The sequence below is a fragment of the Macrobrachium nipponense genome, chromosome 21 (assembly GCF_015104395.2).
Source record: "Macrobrachium nipponense isolate FS-2020 chromosome 21, ASM1510439v2, whole genome shotgun sequence".
Classification (NCBI taxonomy): Eukaryota; Metazoa; Arthropoda; class Malacostraca; order Decapoda; family Palaemonidae; genus Macrobrachium; species Macrobrachium nipponense.
In genome coordinates this window covers 43080451-43105232 of record NC_087212.1, presented here as the reverse complement: position 1 = coordinate 43105232, position 24782 = coordinate 43080451, and the positions used below count along the sequence as shown (strand labels likewise).

The 24782-nt window shown below is 41.1% G+C and overlaps 1 protein-coding gene across 2 annotated transcripts in view; it reads left to right on the top strand.

Annotated features, from left to right (window-relative positions):
* Nucleotides 1–24782, top strand: part of LOC135197967 (intraflagellar transport protein 74 homolog) — a 128884-nt gene that overhangs the window by 22361 nt on the left and 81741 nt on the right. The window contains exons 2-8 of one of the 2 annotated variants that reach the window (XM_064225271.1): nucleotides 4724–5507; nucleotides 6543–6599; nucleotides 8782–8927; nucleotides 13241–13411; nucleotides 14068–14145; nucleotides 14554–14716; nucleotides 15478–15674. In XM_064225271.1, coding sequence (XP_064081341.1) covers nucleotides 4724–5507; nucleotides 6543–6599; nucleotides 8782–8927; nucleotides 13241–13411; nucleotides 14068–14145; nucleotides 14554–14716; nucleotides 15478–15674 — 1596 coding nt within the window. The remainder of the gene's footprint in view (nucleotides 1–4723; nucleotides 5508–6542; nucleotides 6600–8781; nucleotides 8928–13240; nucleotides 13412–14067; nucleotides 14146–14553; nucleotides 14717–15477; nucleotides 15675–24782) is intronic. The other variant, XM_064225272.1, reaches the window with a different exon arrangement.

The following is a 24782-nucleotide window of genomic DNA, read 5'->3' as shown; positions in this document are numbered from 1 at the left end:
AACAGGATTCTTGCCCCTTCCTCGTTTGAGACGGGATCGGAAAAATTAAATGCTCGACTCCTGGATTACGTTTTGTCAATTCAGTGACTTTCCCCCATTGACAATATACTTTCGTTTTGTCAAGTAAGTGGGTATCCTCTTTGACAAAATATCTCTTTGTCCCGTAAATGGGTTAGTTCTCATTGACAAACATCTCATTAACTTGATATTGCGTAAGCGAATAAGCTCTTATTGACAAGATTCGGAAGAGCTCTCATTCGTCATTCGCAGACTCGTACAAGAAATAGACTTGTAGACTACGTCAATGAACGCTTATGTCCAATAACATAAGAAGCTTGAGCTGACTGCTTCGACTGCTTCGATTCTCTTAAGTTTTGTTCATGAAACTTGCCTGTCAGATATGTATGTAGCTGTATTTCCGAATTCAGCTATATATATGTCTGCCAGGTAAGTAGGAACAAACTTTATTGTGATATAATTTCATTTTTTGCCTTGCGTTATTTTACTTCTGGTTGGTTCAAGTCATATACGCTTGCTGTAGTTACCTCTTCGGATGGCAACCGAGAGGTCTATTGTCTATTTTAAGGGACATTTAATCGGTACTCCCTGCAGCCTTCCAGGAGTTTCCGATTTATCTTTTACCGTTGTATGGTAGTGTTCTGACGACACAAACCATCTATATATTTAGCGTTTTCTGTTTCGCTTAAATATACCAGCTTGAGAGTCTTTCTGCTCAAAAAATAACGGACCTATTTCTTCGTAGAATAGGGTAGCTGGCAACCCAGACAAAGCTAAGAGACGACGTTCGTAAGCTGCTTGGCTGCTGCTTGTCGCTCTGTGTCTGTCCTCCAGTGAGTCCAGTCCAACCGAGCCAGTAACAGACCGTGCGCTGTCATGCACGGTAGGTTACGTCTTTCTCTCCTGCGGGATTGACTGACTAACCGTATCTCTGTGCTGACGGTTACGTCTCTCCTGCGGGATTGACTGACTATCTGTATCTCTGTCCTACAATCACGGACTTTAGCCTAAGATTGAGGGGATTTCTTACGTGAATGAATAAACGTTGCATTCGTTTTGCCTTACTATGTTCAACAAAGTTATCTCTTAATCCTTTCGGTGCTCGTTACCGCACGGTATGGAACTACGAGTCTACCGCAACATTGCACTTTTATTTGCTCTCCTGCTTAGGCAAAGCGCAGCCTTATTTAGGGAAGTAAGCATACTCGGGGAGGGAATGGATGAGCTTGCTGGGGACCATTTCCTTCCTGAAGAAGTTTGTTTAACCCCGAATAGGACTGCAATTCAGACCACAGTTTTTTCCTACCGGGAAACTGAAATATTATTCTAGATTTAGGAATGATTCTGAACATCTCTCAGTGCGTCTATCACCTGAGGTGATAGAAAGAAGGTGCCGGACATCTGGATAGGGTTTGGTTTCAGATGTCCTGGATCTTAATCTGAAAGAAGTAAAAGCGATTCGGTAGTCCCTCCAGTCCTCGAAACGAGTTTTTGGGAACCAGTGGTCCAGATCAACTCTGATATTCCACAGCTCTCTCATATCTTAAGAAGTATCTTCTCTCGGTCCTTGTTCGAGTTTACGAGAAAGAGCCTATTATAACAACAGGCGTAAATATAACGATCCTCTACAGGTTCGTTACAGGATTGCAAAAGTTCGTACGAATCGTCTCGATCGACGGCAGCAACTATTCACTTCCGAGTGGAATCTTTCTTTAGAAGTAAGTTGAGAGTTGTGTAGACTTTAGGGACGCCCTTTCAGTCTTCTCTTCGATATGTTGAGGACGAAGAGGCGGCTTCTTCTCTGCTCCCTTATTCTCGATCCGGGATCGGTACCATTAAACGCCATCCTATGATATTGAACGGGGATGGATGTTTAGTCTCTTTTCCCCTTTTTCAATCGCTTAGGAAATGTAATAAGAGGATTTATGACGTCACAGGGGAGCGACAATGACGCTGATCGCCCCATGTTGGCCTTCAGAATCCTGGATTCACAGAGGTCACATACTTCCTAGTTCACTTTCCAAGGACCTTTTCCGAGAGAGTCGGTCTACTCTAACTCGAAAAGTACCTATAACCTCTCCGCTCTGAGTCTGACTACGTTCAGACTATCGAGATGTTGACAGGAATAAGATTTCCGTCTGAAGAATGGGATAAGCTGGCAGTCACAACTATTAAAGAATATGCAAATATGTTGTTGACGGCCTTTGGGCTCAGAGATTTGCGTCTGTCAAACAACAAAGCCCTTCACGATCTTTGAGTTCTGTGGAATCTCGAAACTCGCTCACCATCTACTTTTTGTCTCACCTGTTTTCTCGGAGTCAGACACTCGTGCGAGATCAGGCGACATATAGTAGCCCTGAGTTTCTTGTTGACGAAGTCGGTTGCGTTTATACACCCCCGATGATCGTGTAACATGAGACCAGGTTGGACTGTCAGGCATTCTTCCTTCGGGACTGAATCGCCTTTTTGCTCCTCGCTCCTTTCTCCTGGCACCAGAAGCTCGAGTCAGGAGTTGATTCGCTGACGACGTTGGGTTGCGTTGATACACCCCCAAGGTTTGCTTAGATTGAATCGCCCAGGCAGTCCAGACACTCATCCTTCAGCGAAGAATAGTGCCTTATGGTCTTCAGGGTACAGCCTTGCTGTCCTTGATTCGTCTGACTGGTCAACTGGTCGGTCACCTGACTTTAGTACAGACGGACTGACTGTGCATGTCCAGATCGAAGCTTTCAATATGGAACTTAGACGTAGTCTGAAGTTCTTGATGTTAAAGCATTCGAACCTCTCCTACCTGTTAACTTCTTGCATGTGATCAGGAAGGCCTTCTTCTAACCACCCTAGATACGACAAAGAGGGTTAGTGAAATTTTAAGCCATCGTCACAAGTTTTGGCTTTAGAGAACACAAGGCGGTGTGCTCTCTAAGCCTTCCGTTGTGGCCTAAGAATGGAAACCCGTTTTGTCCTTGGGCCAGGAGCTTGGAAGCAAGGATGGCACAAGTTAGTGGGCAGGAGCCAGAGAGAGTCCTGTGCCCTGTCGGGTCTCTCAAGTTTTATCTACATAAAACTCAAGAAAGTCGAAGTCATTCGGGCAATCTGGCAGTGTTCCGAAAAAGACCAGACTTGCCCATATCGAAGAACACCCTGGCTTTAGTGTTAAGGAGTTCTTTCAAAAATGCTCCTTCATTGTGTTTGCACAAAGATTTGAAATTTTTTTATCTGAATGCTCACGAGGTGAGGGCGCGGCCTCGGAAGCATTTCAACAGAGCATGGCACTCAGCAACATCCTGAGTACCATGTTTTAGCGAAGCAACTCTGTGTTCACTTCACACTCCCTGCGAGATGTGAAGATGGCATATGAGATCTGCTGCTCGCTAGGGCCATACGTGTCTGCAGACACAATCTTGGGGGCAAGAAGTACCACTCATCCTATCCTGTAGAAAATGGTTAGGAAGAGCTCTTAATTTAGTTGATGAGTCGCCGACAACGGCGACTTCTTAACTCTTAAGCCTTAGTTAAAACACCTTAATTTTGGCTAGGTTGGTCAGGTGGTGATATATATATATATATTTATTTTACTTCTTAGCCCTCATGGTATGGTCAATATGGTCTAGTCACGTCGTGGTCTCGCCCCTGTTGACAGATCATCTGGAGTGCACCAGCTATATAGGTCTCTACCTCGCTGGCAACTCTAGTAGCACAAGCAGACTTACGTGGCAGTAACCACGAAGCCAGCTATGCTAACAGGTGGAACCAAGATGTAAATCATCTGCATGCATTTGTTTCCTAAAATCCTTCTATTCTGTCCCTTCCCACCTCCAAAGGTGGGATTCAGCTATATATATATCTGACAGGTAAGTTTCATGAACAAAATGATATTGTTATGATACAATAAAGTTTGTTCATACTTACCTGGCAGATATATATAATCAAGTACCCACCCACCTCCCCTCAGGGGACAGTGGAAATAAAAATTATGAATAGAAAATGGGAATGGTTCCTGATACCCGCCTCCCAGCGGCGGGAATGGGTACTAACCACCTGGCCGACCACTGCGTGTGTCGGAAGTTTTTAAAATTCTGTCGGACTTCAGAAAATACAGCTATATATATATCTGCCAGGTAAGTATGAACAAACTTTATTGTATCATAACAATATCATGTTTGTATTCATATAGGAACAAATTGCAAATTGGAGGTGATTTGCATTTTTCCTAGGTTTATAAACCTGAAGTCTCTCTTCAAGATCACCTGCAGCCAACCCTACACTTCTACCTTTTGCAGAAGGAAAATGTGAATATCAAATGTTTGAGTGAGTATTGTACTACTATCCTTTCATTCATTTGCTGGCAGTTTACTACATTTTTGCTAAGCTTCAGTGACTGGACAAGCTTTTGCTGAGGTGTATTGATAGAAAAGACTTATGGTTTGTATTTCTAGGATGAATGCCAATCATCTTTAATTAATGATTCTTCAATTTATAAGTTAGATATTCTGAGAGTAACTGATAGAATTCTCAGTGTTCTTTGTGATATACTAACTAGTCATACTAATATCCTTAATGTTTGTCCAAATCCCTTTTTTTCAGTGTTTAGGTCTGTACTTATGTGGATTCCTTAGTTTACATATGGTAATTTTTTTAAGTACTGTTATAAGGTTATTGATGTTTGCTCATCACACTGAGAATATTTTACACTTATTGCTTCCAGGAAGACATAAAAGAGTTTGAGGAGAATAATGCAAAAGAGGAAATAGAACAACCAGAGGAATTAAAGGATTTGCATGACATAGAAAAGGAAAGTCAAGAAAATGGAAAACTAGAACAAGCACTTTTAAAATCTGTAAATGACTTAAGGGAAACTGTAGAACCACTGCAGGGGCCTTTGCATGCACCATCAGAAGTTGACAGTCTTGCAGAATTGCCCAGGGAAGTAACAGGGAGCCAAGTAAAAGTTGCAGATAGATTAGAGGAACCTGAAACAGAAGTTGAGGAAATTATTGAAAATCCAGGCATAGATGACACACTATGGAACACTTCTGATGGATTAGAGGAAGGTGCAGAGTATCCTACATCAGATAGTAAAGGGCCCAATGAAACATTTGAGGAACCCTGTGAGTCCATTGAAGGGCCAGAACAGTTTTCAAAAGCTGGGGAGTTTGTAGAATTTGTAGAAGCTGTAGAAGCACCTGTACCAGATAAGGAAGCATCGGGACTTGAGGCTGTTGAAACTCTAGCAAAACCTGAGGAAGTCACAGGACCTCAAGAGTTGCTTTCAGCATCACCAAGAGCTGCTGAAGAAACAGGCAATAATAGTGAAAGGCCAGTAGAAACAGCTGAGCAGCCAATTAGTACCTCAAATCACACAGAAATACTGCAAGTAAGAGGAGATTGGGAAGGTGCTGAAGAAATATCCCCACAACCAAGTACAAGTATGGCAGAATTACCACTTTCTCGTTTAGGAACCTCATATGGGACACGCCCTGCAACTTCAGGTTTGTAAATTAATTTCTATCTTTTTTTTTCATCTTCAATCTCTATAATGTCTGACTGGCTAATCAGACAAACCATTAAAATTTATGTCGCAAAGCATCTTGATTTACTTTATCGATGTTATTAATGTTATAAAACTAGAGCATGTGGACCTGATGCAGATTTTATTACAATTGGGTATTCTTCTAAGCATGTATTGATTTTTAAATTTTATGTGTAATATTTACTTGATTACCTATAGTGGACTGAGTACCGGAAAGTAAATTTAGTATACTTATATTAAATTTAAAAAATTGAATTAATTAAGGAAACTGAAGAAGAAGAGGTAAATCAGAATTTAGTAACAGATGTTATCATAAACAAAAGAAATTCAGTTACAAATACATAGGAAGATAAGTCCTGAATAAGTCCTGAATCATTAGAATCTTAGCTGTAGGCTATTCAGTTTTTAGAAGAAAAGCACTTTGATACTACGGCTAGTTTACTTAAAATGAGCCAGAGATTATTTATTCACATTTTCATTAGTTATATATAAGCATACATACAGTATTCATGATCTGAATGTACCCACAATCATTTGTCTTTTGTCTGTTGGACAGAAGAAGCCAAGGAGCATGTACAAAAGTATTTCAGTTTGGACAGACAAAAGACGGGGAACTTGTAGGACCATGAATAAACATGATAATGTGGTTGTGATGAATAAATAGTTTGTTTTATTATGATGAAAGTAAATTACATATATACAAATTAAAATGAATATATTACTGCAACTAACAGCCATTTTATTGATGACAATACGTATTAGTACGTATAAAAAAATTCATGTCATTCACAGCTGTGCCACATATTATTGATAGCACTACTACTATAGTATTTTCAATACTAGATATGTACTATGTATATTCTCATGTATCTCGCATAACTCGTATTTTTATGTGAAATTGTTTAGGTGAGCATCATCATTCTGGGTATAAAGTTTAAATCTCATAACCATTATTATTTATATATCTAGTGTGAGATTTAATTGAATTCAACAGGGAAGAATTATGGAAACGATGATGTGCGACCAATGACACGAGGTTCAGGGATGCCAGGTAAAGATAGAGTGAATTTGAGGTGTGTGTTGACTAAATACTATGTACAATGATTGGATATTTGTGCTAGCTCACAAAATACAGGTGCAGCAATTCACACAGGAGTGGTTTTCCTTTTTATTTATTTATTTTTTTTTTTGCATGTGAGGGGAATGGATGTAGTATATAAGTACTATAGACTGTCATCTGTTCTTGAAGGAAACTGAGTAATCTAATAATGGTTTTTAAGTTTAATGTTTTTGATGAACCAAGTTCATGTATGTATATTTTGATTTGTATACAAATATGGTTAGAACCAAATTTTCAGTTGTAATATTCCCTATGTCAAAGGACATCGAGTTGGTGACTGATAATATTTTTAGGGTTAAATAGACATTTGAATGCTTTTGGCTTGCTTAATGAAACTTTATTAGAACATTTGATATACTTTGGTGTTCTATATATACTATAAGGTATATTTTTATATAGTTTTTACCATTATCTGGAAAGTATTTTATACATTTAAAACTATGAACTTCACACAGCATTCTGTTTTTATTTTTGTTTGCACTTTTTGATGTTTTTTGTGTGTTGAATGTTTTCAAACAGCATATTGATGTAGATGTGTAGCCTTTAAATTGCTTGGAGCTTTGGCTTTTCTAGTCATAAGAATTTTTCAGTAACTCGGGAACTTGTAATTTTGGTATTAAAATTAATCTTGAGTTTGCCATTTCAGGAGAGTGCAGGACTTTCCTTGTTTCAGCATATGGCTTTACTTGCCTCTCTTTTTGGCTGTTAGTTTTTGTTTGGGGTGAATTTATGAAACTACCTCCACTTGCCATCAACTCTTGGTCAACCATGTATAAAACACTGGCTGTTGTGTGTTTTTTAACAGATAAATACACAAACCCAAGAATACCAGCTCATTTTGGCTTATCTTTATCCACATTGGATGCTTAACTCTGAAGGTAATATGGTCTTTATTGTGTATGAATTAGCAATTTGAGTGATGTTTTATGTATCATTTTAATTTTGAGAAATCTTCAATAGTACACATTTAGCTTTTGTATTAAAGAAAGGCGCACCAAAATAAAACTGCTGAATTCTGAAATTATAACTCAAATGTGAAAAGAGGAACCTACATATTTAGAATTCTGATTGCATCTATATTTAGCCTTATCACTAGTATCCAGAATCCATATACGTAAATATACTTTATAAGAATTTTCAGTTTTCCTTAGTTATAAATAGTCCTTTCATGAAACAATAGAATAAAAATAAGATGTTGCTGTTATATTTGAGGACAAATAATTATGTGATTTATTGCATTTTTACTAATTTATTTCAGTCATATGGAATAAATGAAATGGAAATCAAGCACTCATGATATTTAGATGTGTGAATTGAGTTTCACACACATTTCATTAATTTGATGGTAAATAGTACCTCATAGGTGGTATGTTTACAGTTATGGTAAAATTTAAAAGGTTTATGTAATTTATGATTAAATGCAAAGTTTCAAAATAAACTCTGTTTCACTTAAGCAAATCACAATGAGTGTTTTCTGCTCATCTCTGATTAGTACACAATCATGGTCTATAGATGGTAAAGATGGAGCTATTGGTAAATTGGACAGGGATTCTTTGTCTTGATGTAGGTCTCACCTGTCTTCAGAACAAGTGCTTCACATGTTTCAGCTAACTGTTCAGCACCAATTTTCCTGATTTATTTTCCCTTCTGTAAGAATAAAGTTAGATATGTATCTGTGAAATGTGGAAATAATTTTTAAATTCTTTGTACTGATAATAGAAAAAAAATGGAACAATTTATTTATGTGAAATTTACTCACAGAGGCCTGGTGCATATTAATTTTCATTAATTCTTTATTCCACATATTTGAGCCATAATGTCTAAAGTCATTTAGTTATGTAAATGTTTAGAAAGTTTATCTTCGTTACCGTAAATTATGTATTCCTAGTATTAATTTACCCTGTGTGAAAAATTCTTAGTTTCTTCTATTCTGTTTGCTAAGTCACAGGAAGCAAATCTCTTTATGCAACATCTTTCTTTGAAATATTTATTGCTTCATTATTAACTAGTATATATTTAGTTCTGTTCATGCTATTTGATTTTATTTGAATATTTCTTTACTTACTGCAGTCAATATTTTATACAAGACTGATGTATGTTGTTCCTTCATCAGTTGAACGCACTGCACCAGCAGGTGGTGAACGCCCCTTTTCAAGGGGTGTGAACGTGATTGACCGTCCTCCTTCACACACTGTCATAGGAATGGAATCACGTCAGCCGTCCGCTTTTGGGGAGCGTCCACTGACACGTCATAGCCAGGCAAGTCAACCACGTGGATTCGCGTTTCTTGAGATTCAAGGACTTGCCTATTTGTGGATTTCTCTTTGGACCATCTCTATCCATTAGTATTCACAGGAATTTTGCCTATTTGCAGTGTTTTTTACTGAGAAATATTCACTAATTTATTTTCATATCAATTTCATGGCCAAATGCACTTTTTTGTGATAAAACTATTAAAATATTATAAACATTTATAGAGGGTTTTTAAGTATTTGCAGATTATAACTATTTGTGGGGGATCCTCTGGTGCACATCCCCCACGAATTTGGGGGTTCCACTGTATTTTTTTTATTGTGGCAGTAATTTCAGCATATGTTATCATGCGTATTACAAATCAGTTACTGTTACTAAATCCTTCCAAGGTGACCTGAGCATTAATATAGTACTCCTTTCAGAAGTTCCAAATCTTCTTTTGACAAATATTGAACAATTTTAAAGTTGGATTTATTTTATAAAACTCATAAGATGTTTAGGATAAAGTTGATTTCATTTGCTGGAACATGGTTTAAACACACATATGTTCATATGCGGAACAAACCTTCAGTCTTAACAGTAAGATAAATCTTCTGGCTCCAGCTGGAAACCAGTAAAAACAATAAATAATTGTAAATGCAAGGAATCTGTGGCACCTGGCATCCGATACGTAGTTGAGGTGGAAGTGAGTCAAGAGACCGTGCTTGAATCCAGTGATGCATCAGTCTTTTTTCCACTGCCTTGGAGAGCAGATGTTTGCTTTGCTCTCCTCTTCCCAAGCTGGTTTTTGGCCTAAGGCCTTACTGTTGTTTCATATATTCTCCTCGGCGTCGGTGACCCTGGTAGTTGTGACACCAGATAACTCACAATCAATCAATCATATATTCTCCTATCCAGCATAAGAAGTCCTATGAGCATCAACGCATTTGTCCCAGCCCTCCAGGATTCCCGTGTTCACGCTACCTCTGGGACAGATGCAACTTGCAGTAGATGTGCTTCCAGGCCTATTCCTACTGTTTCATCATTGGGTGTTTTATGTATAGTGCTGCTCCATCTCTCTCAGGGGAAACATTGCCCCTTCAGGGAGAGAGGGGCCAACTACATCTGGTTCATTTCTTAGCATATTTGCAATTTGAAATATTGTCTGAGATATATTGAAACATGTATGTTAAGACATTTCAGTGTTTTATTTCTTCAATGATATCTTGACACAGTTCCTGGGACTGTGGTAATGTTTTAGTCTTTCAGATTTTGTGTAGTTAGGGATGTTTGAGACGTCACAGGTTCGTGTTGCAGACAAGGTTTATGTGTGAGGATTCCTCTTTCTTGTGATGACATCACCTCTGATGAGTAGCATACTGGGCGTATGTCATCGTGGGGATCACCTCATAGGACGTCTCCTCTGTTGGAAATGCACGTGAAATGTGGCAGCGAGAATACATATCTTCTGTCTGCAGTACAATTATTTTGACAGTGCACAAGTTAACAGTAGGATATTTAGAACATATCTGCATAGAGCATATTATCATAGGACATCCCCTTGGGTTATCCTATTGTCTCCTCTGTCTACTTGAAAAAGATCCCATGTTAGACCTCTTCACTACAAGATTCAACAGGAATCTAGAGGTCTACTGTTCATGGTCCCAGATCCGTTCGCTGGGGTGGAAGATTCCCTTCTGCATGTACTGGGAACATTCTGGGAGGTTGAACGATGGAGTACACTGTCTCCTTTTTCTTGACTCTCCTGAAGACCCAGGAAAGCTACCTTCAATTCCAACAAGTTGATGGGGAGTTGTTTGTCTTGTGCGCTCTATGCCCCTGAGGCCAGGAGCTCTTTGAGATGAGCACCCCAACCACTGGAGGAGATATCTGAGTACAGGAGCAGATCTGGAGCGGGTGAATTAAGAGGAATTCCCATTGTCAGGCTCCAAAGTGTTAGGATGACCCTAGTAGATCCTTGTGGCCCCAAGCTGAGTGGGTGAGAGAGATTCCGCCTTAGCACAACCTTCTCTGCCAGTCTCGGTTGGAGAGAGACCAACAATCAGTAGGATCTTTATCTCTTCATGCCTGTAGTCTGTCCATTATCTTCTTTGAGCGAGAGATCTTTCTTGCAGAGCAGTGATTCAGATGTAAGGCTACTTTGGAGGGTCTTTGGCGGCCTTGTACAAGATGAGCCTTCTGCTGCTGTGATTGGTGTCATCAAAAGGAATTCTCTCCACTCAGAGTTTCTGTTCAGTAGACAAGACCTTCAGGATATTTTTCAAAACAGGAAATTCTTTCTGTTTATACTGGTGAGGGGCTACAGGGATGACTTGTGATTAGTTCATCTGAAGGATGTGGACATCCTTCGCCCTGAGAATTCTCTATGTGATTCAAGAGCTTTGAGCGATCTTGTTCATCTAGGAAACTCAGATCTCCTACGTTGGACCTTACTCTGGTACTGAGTAGTCTCACTCAAGCTCCTTCGAGCCCATGCGTCAATCGTCTTACAAGAAACTGACTTTGGAACAATTTTCCTTCTGACCTTAGCTTCCTTGGAAGAGGTGGAGAGCTCCATGGTCAGGCTTATGACATAGACTCATGGTCAGGCTTATGACGTAGACTCATGTTTAGGCTTATGATGTAGACTTACAACCAGTTGGGGTCAGTAGCTTTCGAATTTGCCCCGGAATTCGTGGCTAAGACCCAGATTCCCATGGTTCACAGTTCACATAGAGATTAGGTGTCATAGGCTTTATGTTAACACAAGCCAGGTCAAGAAAGAGGTGTTCTAGAACAGTGTTGTCCAAACATTTTCGCCTATTGTGCCCTTTATTACCTTCTCCTACTGTTACGTACCCCCCCTCGCCCACCATGGCTGACCAAACTCAGTTTTATTTAGGATAATCATGCAAATAGTATATTAATTATGAAAAGACTGCATTATAGGAGTGTTGGTGCTTGAAAATTACTTACACAACTTAATGTGAGATGTGAGGCTGATGTTCACTGATGGGATGTTTCTGTTGTGTGTGTGTGTGTGTATGTGTGTTCGTGTGTTCCTTGTTTGTTCATGTACCCTCATGATCTGTGTTGCGTACCCCCAGGGGTACGCGGACCCCAGTTTGGACAACACTGTTCTAGAATGCCCTTTTGTTTAACTACACGAGGTGATTAGGCAAGCCTACTCCTCATTGTCAAGTTCTGTCACCAGTTAATGCGTACAGAAGCGCATGACACCAGAGGATTAGGTTCCTCCCTGGCATTTTAGAACTTATCTGTTCATAGGATTTTGATTGCTGGTTCCCTGACTGTGTCAAACCACTTACACTTTTTGCTATCTGAAGGATGTCACCCACAGATCTTTAGACACTTTTTCATTGGGTCCAGTAGTGGCTGTTCAACAAGCATAACTCAGTCAGTGCCCCTGGCGGGACAGTTTGTATCTTGCCTAAGATGATTGTGCGTAGTAGGGAGTGAGTGAGATAACTGGTCTCTTTTCTTTCCCTTTTTGCCTGTCTTCATACCTACAGGCGGTTTGAAGAATAGAAACAACATACGCTGGAACTGGCTTCATGCAGGTGAGTGTTGCAGCCATATTATTACAGCACTTTTTATGTTCCATGCAACATACAAATCTGCTTCTTGGTAGCTTCAACTCCTCTCTCCAGCAAGGGGAGTGAGGAGTGGTGACAAACCTGTTTCTTGTGGCTAACATGGTTTGTTACTTGAACAGACATGGTTCTTTTTTACTTCCATGTATGCAATGAATCTGGACATGTTTCATTGTATTTAAACCCAGTGGACTGACGGTTAGATATTCACATATCTAAAAGGCTTAGGTCCTCTTCCTTAGAATGATAATTTCTAAATAGAATGATCTGGTGTGCTGAACCTCCAATTGGTTCAGGATTCTCATACCTCCCTCCAAGTGTGAGTCTGTCTTACTGTTAAGACTAAAGGTGTTCCTTGTATGAATAAATGAAATTTTTTTTAATTAATTTGTATTTTTCCTAGCTGACAAACCTGAGTACAGGACTGACTGCCCACCTCTTGCCACCCCTCTTATGTTTCATCCTGGGTTGGAAAAAGAACTGATGCATCACTGGATTCAAGTGTAGTCTCTTGACTCACTTCCACCTTAACTACGCATCGGATACCAGATGCCACAGATTCCTTACATTTAAATCTTTTATTGTTTTTAACTGGTTTCCAGTTGGCACCAAAAGATTTATCCCACTGTTAAGACCTCAGGTTTGTTAGCTATGAAAAATACAAATTGAATAAAAATTTGAGGATCTAATTATCCAAATTCATTTTAGTCTGGTTCTTTCTTACAGGGAGATGGAACAAGTCGACCTACAACATCTGGTCGACCTATAACTGCTAGACCAATCAGTGCTGCTTTAAAGGGAGCACCTGGTACTGCTTCCAGGCTTTTATCAACTGCAAGTATGCAACGACCTGGGTCAAGGACTGGTGTAGCTACTGGTATAGGATTCAATACTCCTGTAAGTTGTTGATGACTTCATAGGTCTCCCAAGTCAGCTTTCTTGGATGTAGCATTTTTTATTTCTAACTTTGTGAGCAGCAATAAACTTGAAAGTAAATTTCACTGTACTGGACAATATATTATTAAATATATGTGCTCTGTCTGCATATATACAGTCAAGACTGATATTCAGTATGAAATTTTTCCATTTTTTTTAACACTAGATTTCTATAACCTCTTTTTTGACATATTGCCAGTAGTATAGGCTCATATGGTTATTACCAGATACATATGGTATGGTATATAAAAATATTTTTATTCAATTGTTTCTTTTAACAGAAAATTATCTGCAACCCTTTATTTGTATAATGCCAGTATGATAGGCTGCATGGGATTTTTCTGTGATAAATTATCTGTGTTCACATTTCCTTGGGAAATTCCTGAATTATGCTGTTTGGCCTGATGTGGTGTTAGGAGTATAGTCTTTGTTAAAAGTTCATTTTGTTTCATGATGCCATTAGCAACATATTTGTATTAAAGAATTGGTATTAATTTTCTCACATTGTTACAAAATTTTTTCAGATTTGATGCAATCTACTGATAGTGAATTCTTCTAAAGTTATGTCTGAGAATGATCAGCAGTTATTTTAGACTGAAGTACTCTTGATGTTTCAGATCAGTGTTGTGGATCGTCCTATTACCCAGCAGGGTCTCAGCGGTATGAAGACTGGAGTCAGAGGACCACAAAGACAGGTATTACCATAATTATGAATTAGATTACCAGATCAGAAGTGTTTATTGTTACATATTTTGTGTACATTTCATTTGTAAGTCTCCTGTTGATCTCTAATATTTCTCTTTTCTTAAAATTGTATTAATATTTCTGGATGATTATGACATGTACACTTCTTTATTTATAAATCTTTTTATGGTTTTTGTCTTAGTTTCTTTTTAAACTTAACAGTAGTCCTGTCCAAGTTCATATATGGAATATGTTTACTTTATTTATGATAATTACACATTATTCAATGACTTCCTAGTACATTTAAAGAAATTAATATTAAGCTTTTATCTGTGCAGAAATTTCTTAGACACATTTTCACTGATGTTTGCATTAGTATAGAAAAAAGGAAAAGAATGATTTGAACATTACTTTTGCAGGTGCAAGATAAGAGTTACTTCATGGGTTTGCTACGAACAAGAATAACAGATTTGGGTGGGGAAATAACACGACTAAATTCAGATATATCGTCTATGAAGCAAGAGCAGTCCACATTTTTGACTTATGATAAGCGTGTGAAGGAGATGGCTCAGGAACTAACTGGTATGTTAATGTAAAATTGACCATTTGTATATCTTCAGTACAGTATGTTATACCTCAAGATTTTTTTTGTAATATAGGTACTTCTGTTCTTTTTTGTATTTGTAAAGTAAATTAGGAAATAGGCGTGAAAATAGAACTCTAACACTTTCCCCAGGAATAACTTATTTGCTTAGTTGCTCAGTTGCCAGCACTGGAAAGAAACACCTTTTCTTATTTGTATAACTAACTGGTTTGGGACAAGTTAATCAGTGACTACATATATACCTACTGTTTATTAAAATCATTATCATTACTACTATTGTCAAACAGTTTACTATGTTACTAGGTCAAATGAAACACAGTCATACTATTGAGATTTCTCCTTAAGTGGGAGACAAAAATCTGAAGCAAAGAATAAAAAGTTGAAGTTCAGAGTCATGTGGGAAAATGGCAAATGGAATGAAAGAAGTACTACTTCCACCATTACTCTTGAAGCATACATTATGCCATCTAACAAGCCCCTGCTCCACCTTTCATGTATAGAGCCACCATTCAGAAAAGCACAAAAGAGATCTCATAACTTCTCTTATGCCTCTTTTCATTTCTCTATACAGCATATTCTTTGGAATTAGACAAGTTTCTGCTAATGAAACAGGCCTTCAAGGTAAAAAAAAAAAAAAAAAAAAAAAAAGGAAAATGTTTGTTGCTGTTTAACACTAAATAAGGTTTGAAATTGCAACGAGCAGTTTTATGTGATTAAAAAATGTAAATTTTCTTTGTAGAGCTGCAGGGGACACTGGGCGATTATAATCTGCTTCTAGACCTGGTCAACACTGATACTGAAAAACTTGAAATAGATGAGGAAACCAAAGCCCTGAGGGAAACTAATCAAGAGAACAGACACAAATTAGATGCACTGTTTACACGAAAACAGGATCTTGAGTCCATGATGAGGCAGTTAGAAGCAGAAATTGAAGAGGTGAGAGTTTTTGTTAACTGTTATTCCTGTGCAAATTAATTATTATTAAAATGAATAGTCCAACCTTTATCAGGTTTTACTCAACCATTTGCACTGGTACTCATTTGCAGTTAATTCTAATGGTTTTACTTTTCTAGAAGCCTAATTGTGAAATGATCTTTCTAATCTTGTAGTTTTGGAACTTCAAAAGTTTAGACCTTATAAAAATTCTTTTTATTTAGAGTGAAGCTTGCTTAATGTTAAAGTTAGCTTATATTTCCACGCCATTAGGTGCGATCGCCAATCAAAATAAAACAGAATAATAATGCTTTGTTAACCCACTATGATTGTTTCTGTAATCACCAGTTTCCCACCAGGTGGTGCTGGATTGTTTACGTTCTTGTCAGAATTCTTCATGCCGTGTCCTTATGCACACAATGTGAATCTGTGTTAGCAATAATTGTGTTGATTTCCAGCTAATTTTCTCCTGTACAGTATTGTGCTTGTTTTCTGATTTTACCTTTTGTCACCTTCAACTAGTAGAGATGAAAGAATTAACTGTACAGACAGTCCCCGGGTTATGACGGGTTCGGCTTACGACGTTCCGAGGTTAAGGCGCTTCTCAATTATATTCATCAGACATTATTTCCAGGGTTATGATGCATGTTCCAGGGTTAGACGCCTACAACGCTCATCTGGTAGATGAAATATGACACCAAAAATGCAAAATAATCAATATTTGAAGTTTTTTTTATGAAAAATGTAATAAGAATGCAGTTTACATAGTTTTCAAAGCACCAAAAGCATTAAAAGTAAGGTTTTCTTAGGATTTTTGACGATGTTCCGGCTTATGATGATTTTCGGCTTATGACACGTCTCAAGAACGGAACCCCCGTCGTAACCCAGGGATTACCTGTACAGTAGGGCCTCGTTAATCACGGGGGATAGGGCCCAGAACCCCCCGTGATAAGTAAATACCCGTGTTAACCTGGTACCCCCCCTGAAAATTGCTTTAAACCGCCTACTTTAACAATTAATCTACCCAAGACCACTATTTCAATGTTTACAACTGCAACCAAGACCACTATTTCAATGTTTACAAGTGCAACCAAGACCACTATTTCAATGTTTACAACTGCCTACTTTAGTTCAAGCACCAAATATTTCTTCAACTATCACCTTAAACTAAATTCAAGACAGTTTCAAAGTTATTCTTTCCTATCTTCAATTTCCCCTGCATCAGATCAGCAAACAAAATTATAATTACCTAACAATTCCTTTCTATTTTCATGATTTGGCTGCTGCACCAAACTGAAAGTACATAGTATATCTATTTCGTGAATGAACATATTTATGATGAAAAAACATGATTTACTGTAATGATTACAGCACCCAACTATAATATTAATGTATAAACAGCAAAATACAGCAATAAAATCTAGTTTTTTTTGTGTCTTTTGTTTACGTTAGAATCAGCTGATGGACGTTTTATTACCGAAAGAATTATTTTGAAAAAACAATTTAGTTGCTAAAAGAAACTAATTATTAATGGAATTATTATTATTTGTACATAATAGTTTTATGATATTATGATACAGTAATTCATATTTCATTGAGAGAGAGAGAGAGAGAGAGAGAGAGAGAGGAGAGCAGCTTGTGACGAAGAGTAACTTGAATAGCTTGAGATAGCAGCTTAGGACGAGAATAGCTTGAGAAGAACAGCTTAGAACTAGAGTACTGTTGACTATCTTATCTCGAGAATAACAATGAAATTTTTGTATTTTTGTACATGAACTTCCCTGACAGATATATACTTAGCTATAGTCTCCGACGTTCCCGACAGAATTTTAAATCTCGCGGCACACGCGACAGGTAGGTCAGGTGGTCTACCTTACCCGCCGCTGGGTGGCGGATGTACGAACCACTCCCGTAAGCTTGTCAGATTTTTCTCTGTCGCGGGAACGATAACAACTGTTGTCGGTTCCTCTCGATAGTTTTTCGATTCTCGCTTGCCTGGAGTTAATTTGGACTTCTTTTGGTGACGTATTCGCTTTGTTTGGCTGGCATACGCTGATTGTGGACCGGTTTGATTTTGAGTTTGATTTTCTTTAACGATGTCTGATCTAGAATCGGTAGTTAAAACTTCGGTTTTGTTTAGGGTTTGCGTGAATGAAGGATGTAAGGTGAGGTTGCCGAAAGCTTCGGTAGACCCCCACACGGTTTGCATGAAATGCAGGGGGAATGATTGTGCGTTTGCTAACCCTTGTAGTGAATGTAATGGATTGAATGAAGAAGAATATAAGGCTCTCTCTTCTTATGTGAGGAAGTTGGAACGTGATAGAGTGCGTAAGGCTTCCTCTAGAAGTTCTAGCAGATCTAGAATGAGTGAGTTGGATGTGGATCCTAATAGTACTAACGTAGAATTAGAACCTTCTTCCCAAGTGGCAGCCCCGGCTCCCCGCACCGAAGCCGAAGATTCGCCTTCGGAGGCGGCAGCTCTGAAAGCCAAGAATCGTTCTATGGATCAGAAGATTCGTCAGTTGGAAGGTAAGGAGAGTGTTAGTGATCAGTGCAGTGTCCCCAGTGTTGTGGAGGGTGCGTCTGACCGGCTCCTTAGTGCCTCTAGGCCTAGACCTCTTCCAGACTCCCAGTTCCAGTGGAGTAGGAAAGTCGAAAGCCGCAGGAGGGCTAGGGAGAGCCCCCACCGGTCAGGCGTCCCCTCGGCAGATCCTGAAGTACGCTCCCAGGCTGCCTCGGATCGCTACAAGAAGGAGCTCCTACGCCAATGCTTCTCCTCTTCGTCGTCTCCCTCTCCGAAGAGAGGTTGGAACTCCTCGGATGCGTCGCGCCCGTTGAAGAGGGCTTGGAAGGCTCCCTGCAGTCCTTTGGCTTCTAGTCCGGAGGTTTTCCCGGAAGAATCGTCGGTGGAGGCGAAGAAACCCAAGAAATCCTGTGATCGTTCTTCTTCTCGCGCTCCGCGCTCGGCGCCTGCTTCCGAGGAAGAACAAGAAGATTCTCCTACGAGAGTACTCGCGGGACTTCAAGCTCAGATCACGGCGCTAGCAGACTCTCTAGCAGTTAGATCACGTAGGAAGAAGGACGTTTCTCTTCCGATCAAGAGATCTAGGCGCCGCTCTTCAGAGGATCGTTCTCCTTCATATGGGGAGGTTTCGTATGAAGGTGGGGGCTCGCGTGAGCGCCCTCGCTCGAGTGAGCGCCCTCGCTCGCCTGGCTCTCTTTCGATTTCAAGACGCCAAACATCGATAGGACGCTCTATGGAGAAAGAAGTTTTTTCTCCAGATTGGATTTCCGCTTCCGGTAAGCGCACTGCACCTGCTCATCACGCGATTTCTTCAACTCCCTCGCGTGAAACTTCTCCTCAGCAGCCTCAAGATTCTAGAAGGCGCCCTTATACAAGTAGGCGTTCTTCTTCCAGATGTCACTCTCCTCGAGTGTCGGATCGTGACTTCTCTCCTGACAGGCATCTAGGAGTCTGGTAGGAGTCGTGTGCATGATAGACGGCCTACTGTTAGCCGCTTCCCGCAAGGTAGGCACCAAGAGCCTACTGCACATAGATCTCCTAGTAGGCGCTCGCCTCTTTTAAGGCGTCATACTCCTGATTATTCTCCTAGGGGCAGACAACAAGAGTCTTTCAAGCGCCTTCTCCGTGTAGGCGCTCTCCCTCCCGCTTCTAGGCGCACTTCTCCTGACCGTTTGTCTCTTGGTAGGCACCAGGAATCCCGGAAGCGCCCTTCTCCAAGTAGGCGCTCGTTAGTTTTGAAGCGCCCTTCTCCTGAATGTTACCCTCTTGTTTAGACGTCAAGAGTCTCGCAAGCAGCCTTCTCTAGTAGGCGCATTTCGCCTTCCAGTCGGACTTCCGTTGATCGTACGCAACTGGACAGGTATGGAGAGCCGCGCAAGCGCTCTGCTCTCGATAGGCGCTCTTCTCCTGGCAGCCGCTCGCCTCAGGATAGGCGCATAGAGTATAGTAGGCGCTCGCCTCCTCGTAAGCGCCCTGTGGATGTTTCCGAGGATTCTCGGAGTAGGAGCCCTACCTCTCCTTTCGGCTGAGATTCCGTATACCTCGAAGAGGGAGTCTCATCGTAGACTTCCCAGATCTTCTCATCGTTCTCCAGTGGATGTGAACTCTTCTAAGAGAGGGCGTTCTCCAACCTCTCGCTCAACTCCTGCTAGGATCCCTTCGTCACATAAGGATCTTCCGCGCTCGCCTCGAGAAGACGTCCTAGAAGGTTCGGATGAGGAACCGAACACTTCTGCTGCTGTCTCTTCTTACAAGAAGCTTACAGAGCTACTTTTACAAGTTTTTGGGGATTCCCTTACGCCTACGGCTCCTCCTTCTCCTCACTCACTTTTTTCAACGGCGAAGACACGCGAAGAGTTCTTCTTGTGTGAGGATGAAGCCAACTCTTTCTATGAAGAAGGCACTGAGGAGTTTTGGTTCCTGGATGGCTTCCAAAGAAGAAGCGGGGAAAACGATGTTCGCTTTTCCTCCTTCGAAGTTATCAGGACGCGCTGGTTTCTGGTACGAAACAGGAGAGCCCTTAGGATTGGGTCTACCGTCTTCGGCTGATTCGGATTTTTCGGCACTGGTAGATTCGACAAGGAGAACTGCCCTTAACTCTGCTAAGACGACTTGGGCAATGAATGAATTGGATCATTTGCTCAAAGGTATGTTTAGAGTGCTAGAAGTATTTAACTTCCTTGATTGGTCGTTGGGAGTCCTAGCCAAGAAAATTGAAGTGCCAGAGTCAATTTCGCCAGAAGATCTTATGTGTGTTTTGTCTTGTATGGACAAGTCGGTAAGAGACGGAGCGAGTGAAATCGCCTCCCTTTATGGGGCCGGGATCGTGAAGAAGAGGTCGGTTTATTGTTCCTTCTTAACGAAGTCGGTCTCCCATGCTCAGAGGTCTTCTTTGCTGTTTGCTCCTCTGTCTACTCAGTTGTTCCCGAAACATCGAGTGCAGGACATTTCGAGGTCACTTTCGGCCAAAGCCACCCAGGACCTTTTGGCACAGTCGGCAAGAAAACTCGCCCTTCCTTCCCTACTAAGGCTAAGAAGGAAAAGGCAAGTGTTTCGAGTGAACCCTTTCGAGGGCATCTTCATCAAGAAACTCTACGTTTAGAGGTCGTAGACCTTCAAGAAGGGGTAAGACTTTTGCCAAGTCTGTTAAGCCCCCAAATAACTTGCAAGTCCTTCAATCAACGGTGGGCGCCAGACTCTTAGAGTTTGCAGAAGTCTGGGCCCAAAAAGGGGCGGATCCTTGGACCCTTTCTATTTTGAGGAGAGGTTACCTCATCCCTTTCGTCGAAAGACCTCCCTTGACGGCCATCCCAAGGGAACTGACGGCCAGGTACAGAGACCCCATCATGAATCAAGCTCTCCATCTAGCAGTAGATCAGATGCTGGAGAAGGGGGCTATCGAACTAGTGACAGACCATCATTCTTCGGGCTTCTACAACCGCCTTTTCCTAGTTCCGAAGTCCTCAGGGGGGGGGATGGAGACCGGTGTTGGATGTAAGCGCCCTGAACTTCTTCGTAGAAAAGAAGAAGTTCACGATGGAAACGCCTTCATCAGTGCTGGCAGCACTTCGTCCAGGGGACTGGATGGTTTCCTTGGATTTACAGGACGCTTACTTCCACGTACCGATCCATCCTTCCTCGAGGAAGTTTCTCAGATTCATGATGGGGGGAAAATTTTTCAGTTCAGGGCTCTGTGTTTCGGCCTCTCGACGGCCCCTCAAGTGTTCACGGGGATTTTGAGGAATGTGGCTCAATGGCTTCATTTGAAAGGGGTGAGGATATCCATGTACCTCGACGATTGGCTAATAAGGGCCAATTCAGAGGATCGTTGTTTGAAGGACTTACAAGTAACTTTAGAATTGACGAAGGCTTTGGGACTTCTCGTCAATTTCAAGAAGTCATCACTAATTCCCGAGCAAGAGTGTGTGTATCTCGGGATACAGATGAACTCTCTGAGTTTTCGGGCTTTTCCCTCGCAGGAAAGGATAGCCCGAGGATTCGAGAGAGTAACAACCTTCTTAGGGAAAGAAGTATGCACAGTGAGGGAGTGGATGAGTCTGCTGGGGACGCTCTCCTCTCTGGAGCAATTCGTTTCCCTAGGAAGGTTGCACCTGAGACCACTCCAATTCTTTCTTCATCGGAATTGGAGTCGTCGTTCTCAGGATTTGACGTTCTCCCTGTCGTTATCCCAGGACATCAAGAAACATCTCTTATGGTGGACAGATCCCAACCTCTTTGCGAAGGGACTGTCTCTTCAATCACAGACCCCCAACCTGGTGTTGTTCTCCGACGCGTCGGACATGGGGTGGGGTGCAACTCTGGGAACCAGCGAAGTGTCAGGTACCTGGGTGGGGACCAGGTAGCCTGGCACATCAACAGAAAGGAGTTGATGGCTGTGTGGTTGGCTCTGAAGGCTTTCGAGCCCAAAGTCAGAAGATCGGTAGTGCAGGTCAACGCAGACAACACTACAGCTCTGGCATACATCAGGAAACAGGGGGGGACGCATTCCTTCTCCCTGTACGAGACAGCAAGAGACCTTCTTCTGTGGGCAGAAGAAAGAGGAATCAAGCTTCTCACCAGGTTCGTGCAGGGAGAAAGGAATGTAAGAGCAGATCTCCTCAGCAGGAAAGATCAGGTCCTTCCCACAGAGTGGACCCTTCATCTGGATGTATGCCAGAGCCTGTGGAAGTTATGGGGCAGGCCACACATAGACCTCTTTGCCACGTCAAAGAACAAGAGGCTGGATCCTTACTGCTCTCCGATATCAGATCCAGAGGCAGTAGCAATAGATGCTCTTCTTCTAGACTGGAACGGACTCGACGTCTACGCGTTTCCCCCCTTCAAGATCCTGGGGCTAACCATCAAGAAGTTCGTAGAGTCCGATTCAACGAGAATGACCTTAATCGCTCCCTTTTGGCCAGCCCAAGAATGGTTCACAGAGGTACTGGAATGGTTGGTGGACCTTCCAAGATCGCTCCCGCTAACGGAGCGATCTACTCAGACAACCCCACTTCGACAGGTACCACAAAAATCTCCTCGCTCTCAGTCTGACTGGTTTCAGACTGTCCAAAGTTTGGTCAGAGCGAAAGGCTTTTCAGCAGCAGCTGCTAAAGCAATCGCAAGAGCGAGGAGACCTTCCACCTTGCGTGTATACCAGTCAAAGTGGGATGTCTTCAGACGTTGGTGCAAGAGGAAGAACATTTCCTCTTCCAGTACCTCTGTGACCCAAATTGCGGATTTCCTTATTTTCCTCAAAGAAGAATGTCATCTGGTTGTGTCAACTATTAAGGGATACCGCAGTATGTTGGCGGCGGTATTTAGGCATAGAGGCTTAAATATATCCGATGATAAGGACCTGCATGATCTTATTAGATCATTTGAAACCATTAAGCGTCCTCATGTAGTACCGAACTGGAATCTAGACGTAGTCCTACAATTCCTTGGATCGTCTAGATTCGAACCTCCTGGCTTAGCCTCTTTCAAGGACTTGACGAAGAAGGCTATCTTCCTTTTGGCCCTAGCTACAGCTAAGAGTGAGTGAGCTCCAAGCTATTGAGGGCAATGTAGGGTTTAAGGAAGATTCTATGGTGTGTTCATTTCTTCCAAGTTTCCTGGCAAAGAATGAAAACCCATCACGCCCTTGGCCCAGGAGCTTTGAAGTTCGTAGTTTATCTTTTCTAGTAGGGGAAGAGCCTGAAAGAACTCTTTGCCCTATGAGAATTATGAAGTATTTCCTTAAGAGGAAGGAACAACTTAAGGCTAATCAAGATGTGCTTTGGTGCTCCGTAAAGGACCCCACTCGGCCCATGTCGAAGAATGCTCTTTCCTTTTTTCTGAGAAGCCTTATTACAGAGGCACATGTTGCCTGTAAGGAAGATCATTTTAGACTACTGAAAGTGAAAGCTCACGAGGTGAGAGCCATCGCAACTTCGCTTGCATTCAGAAAAAATATGTCTGTGCGGAACTTGATGGAGGCGACTTTTTGGAGATGCCAATCGGTTTTCGCAAACCACTACCTACGTGATGTAAAAATCACATATGATAAATGCTTCGCCTTGGGTCCTTTCGTATCGGCGGATTCGGTGCTGGGGCAGGGAGCTGAAACTTATCCTGTGTAAATTTTTTATATGTTACCCTATATTTTATATTGTTGTTTTTGGTTGTCTGAAAGAGGTTGCAGGAGGCACCTCTTTTTGTCGTAATATTAACCCTTTGTATTTTGGTTAGGTGGTCTGGTGGGTTTTGGCTCCTTGCAGAGGTAGTGGTAAGGATCTGTTAGGTAAGCGGACAAGGTCCCTCTAACAGCATCCGACTTGGATTCTACCACAATAGGGGATCACATATCCCAGTGGTAGATCCGAGAGTCTTTCAGCATCAGGTCACGTCCTAGCTGTAGCTCTCCAGGCAATGCAGACTCAGAGATAGTATCTATGAAGTCTTCATCCTGAAAAGGTGAGAACCAAGGTTTTTATATCCTACAACATTAGTTGTTTCCCGTCTTACCTGTATTATTGAGCTGTCTCTTACCCTCCACCAAGGGTGCCAATCAGCTAAGTATATATCTGTCAGGGAAGTTCATGTACAAAAATGATATTGTTAAACTACAATAAAGTTTTGTACATACTTACCTGGCAGATATATACGATTAATGGCCACAACCCAGCCTCCCCTCAGGAGACAGGTGGAAGAGAAAAATCTGACAAGCTTACGGGAGTGGTTCGTACATCGCCACCCAGCGGCGGGTAAGGTAGACCACCTGACCTACCTGTCGCGTGTGCCGCGAGATTTAAAATTCTGTCGGGAACGTCGGAGACTATAGCTAAGTATATATCTGCCAGGTAAGTATGTACAAAACTTTATTGTAGTTTAACAATATCATATTAATGTATAAACAGCAAAATACAGCAATAAAAATCTAGTTTTGTCTTTTGTTTATGTTTAGAATCAGCTGATGGACGTTTATTACCGAAAGAATTATTTTGGAAAACAATTTAGTTGCTAAAAGAAACTAATTTATTAATGGAATTATTATTATTATTAACTTTGTACATAATAGTTTATGATATTATTGATACAGTAATTCATAT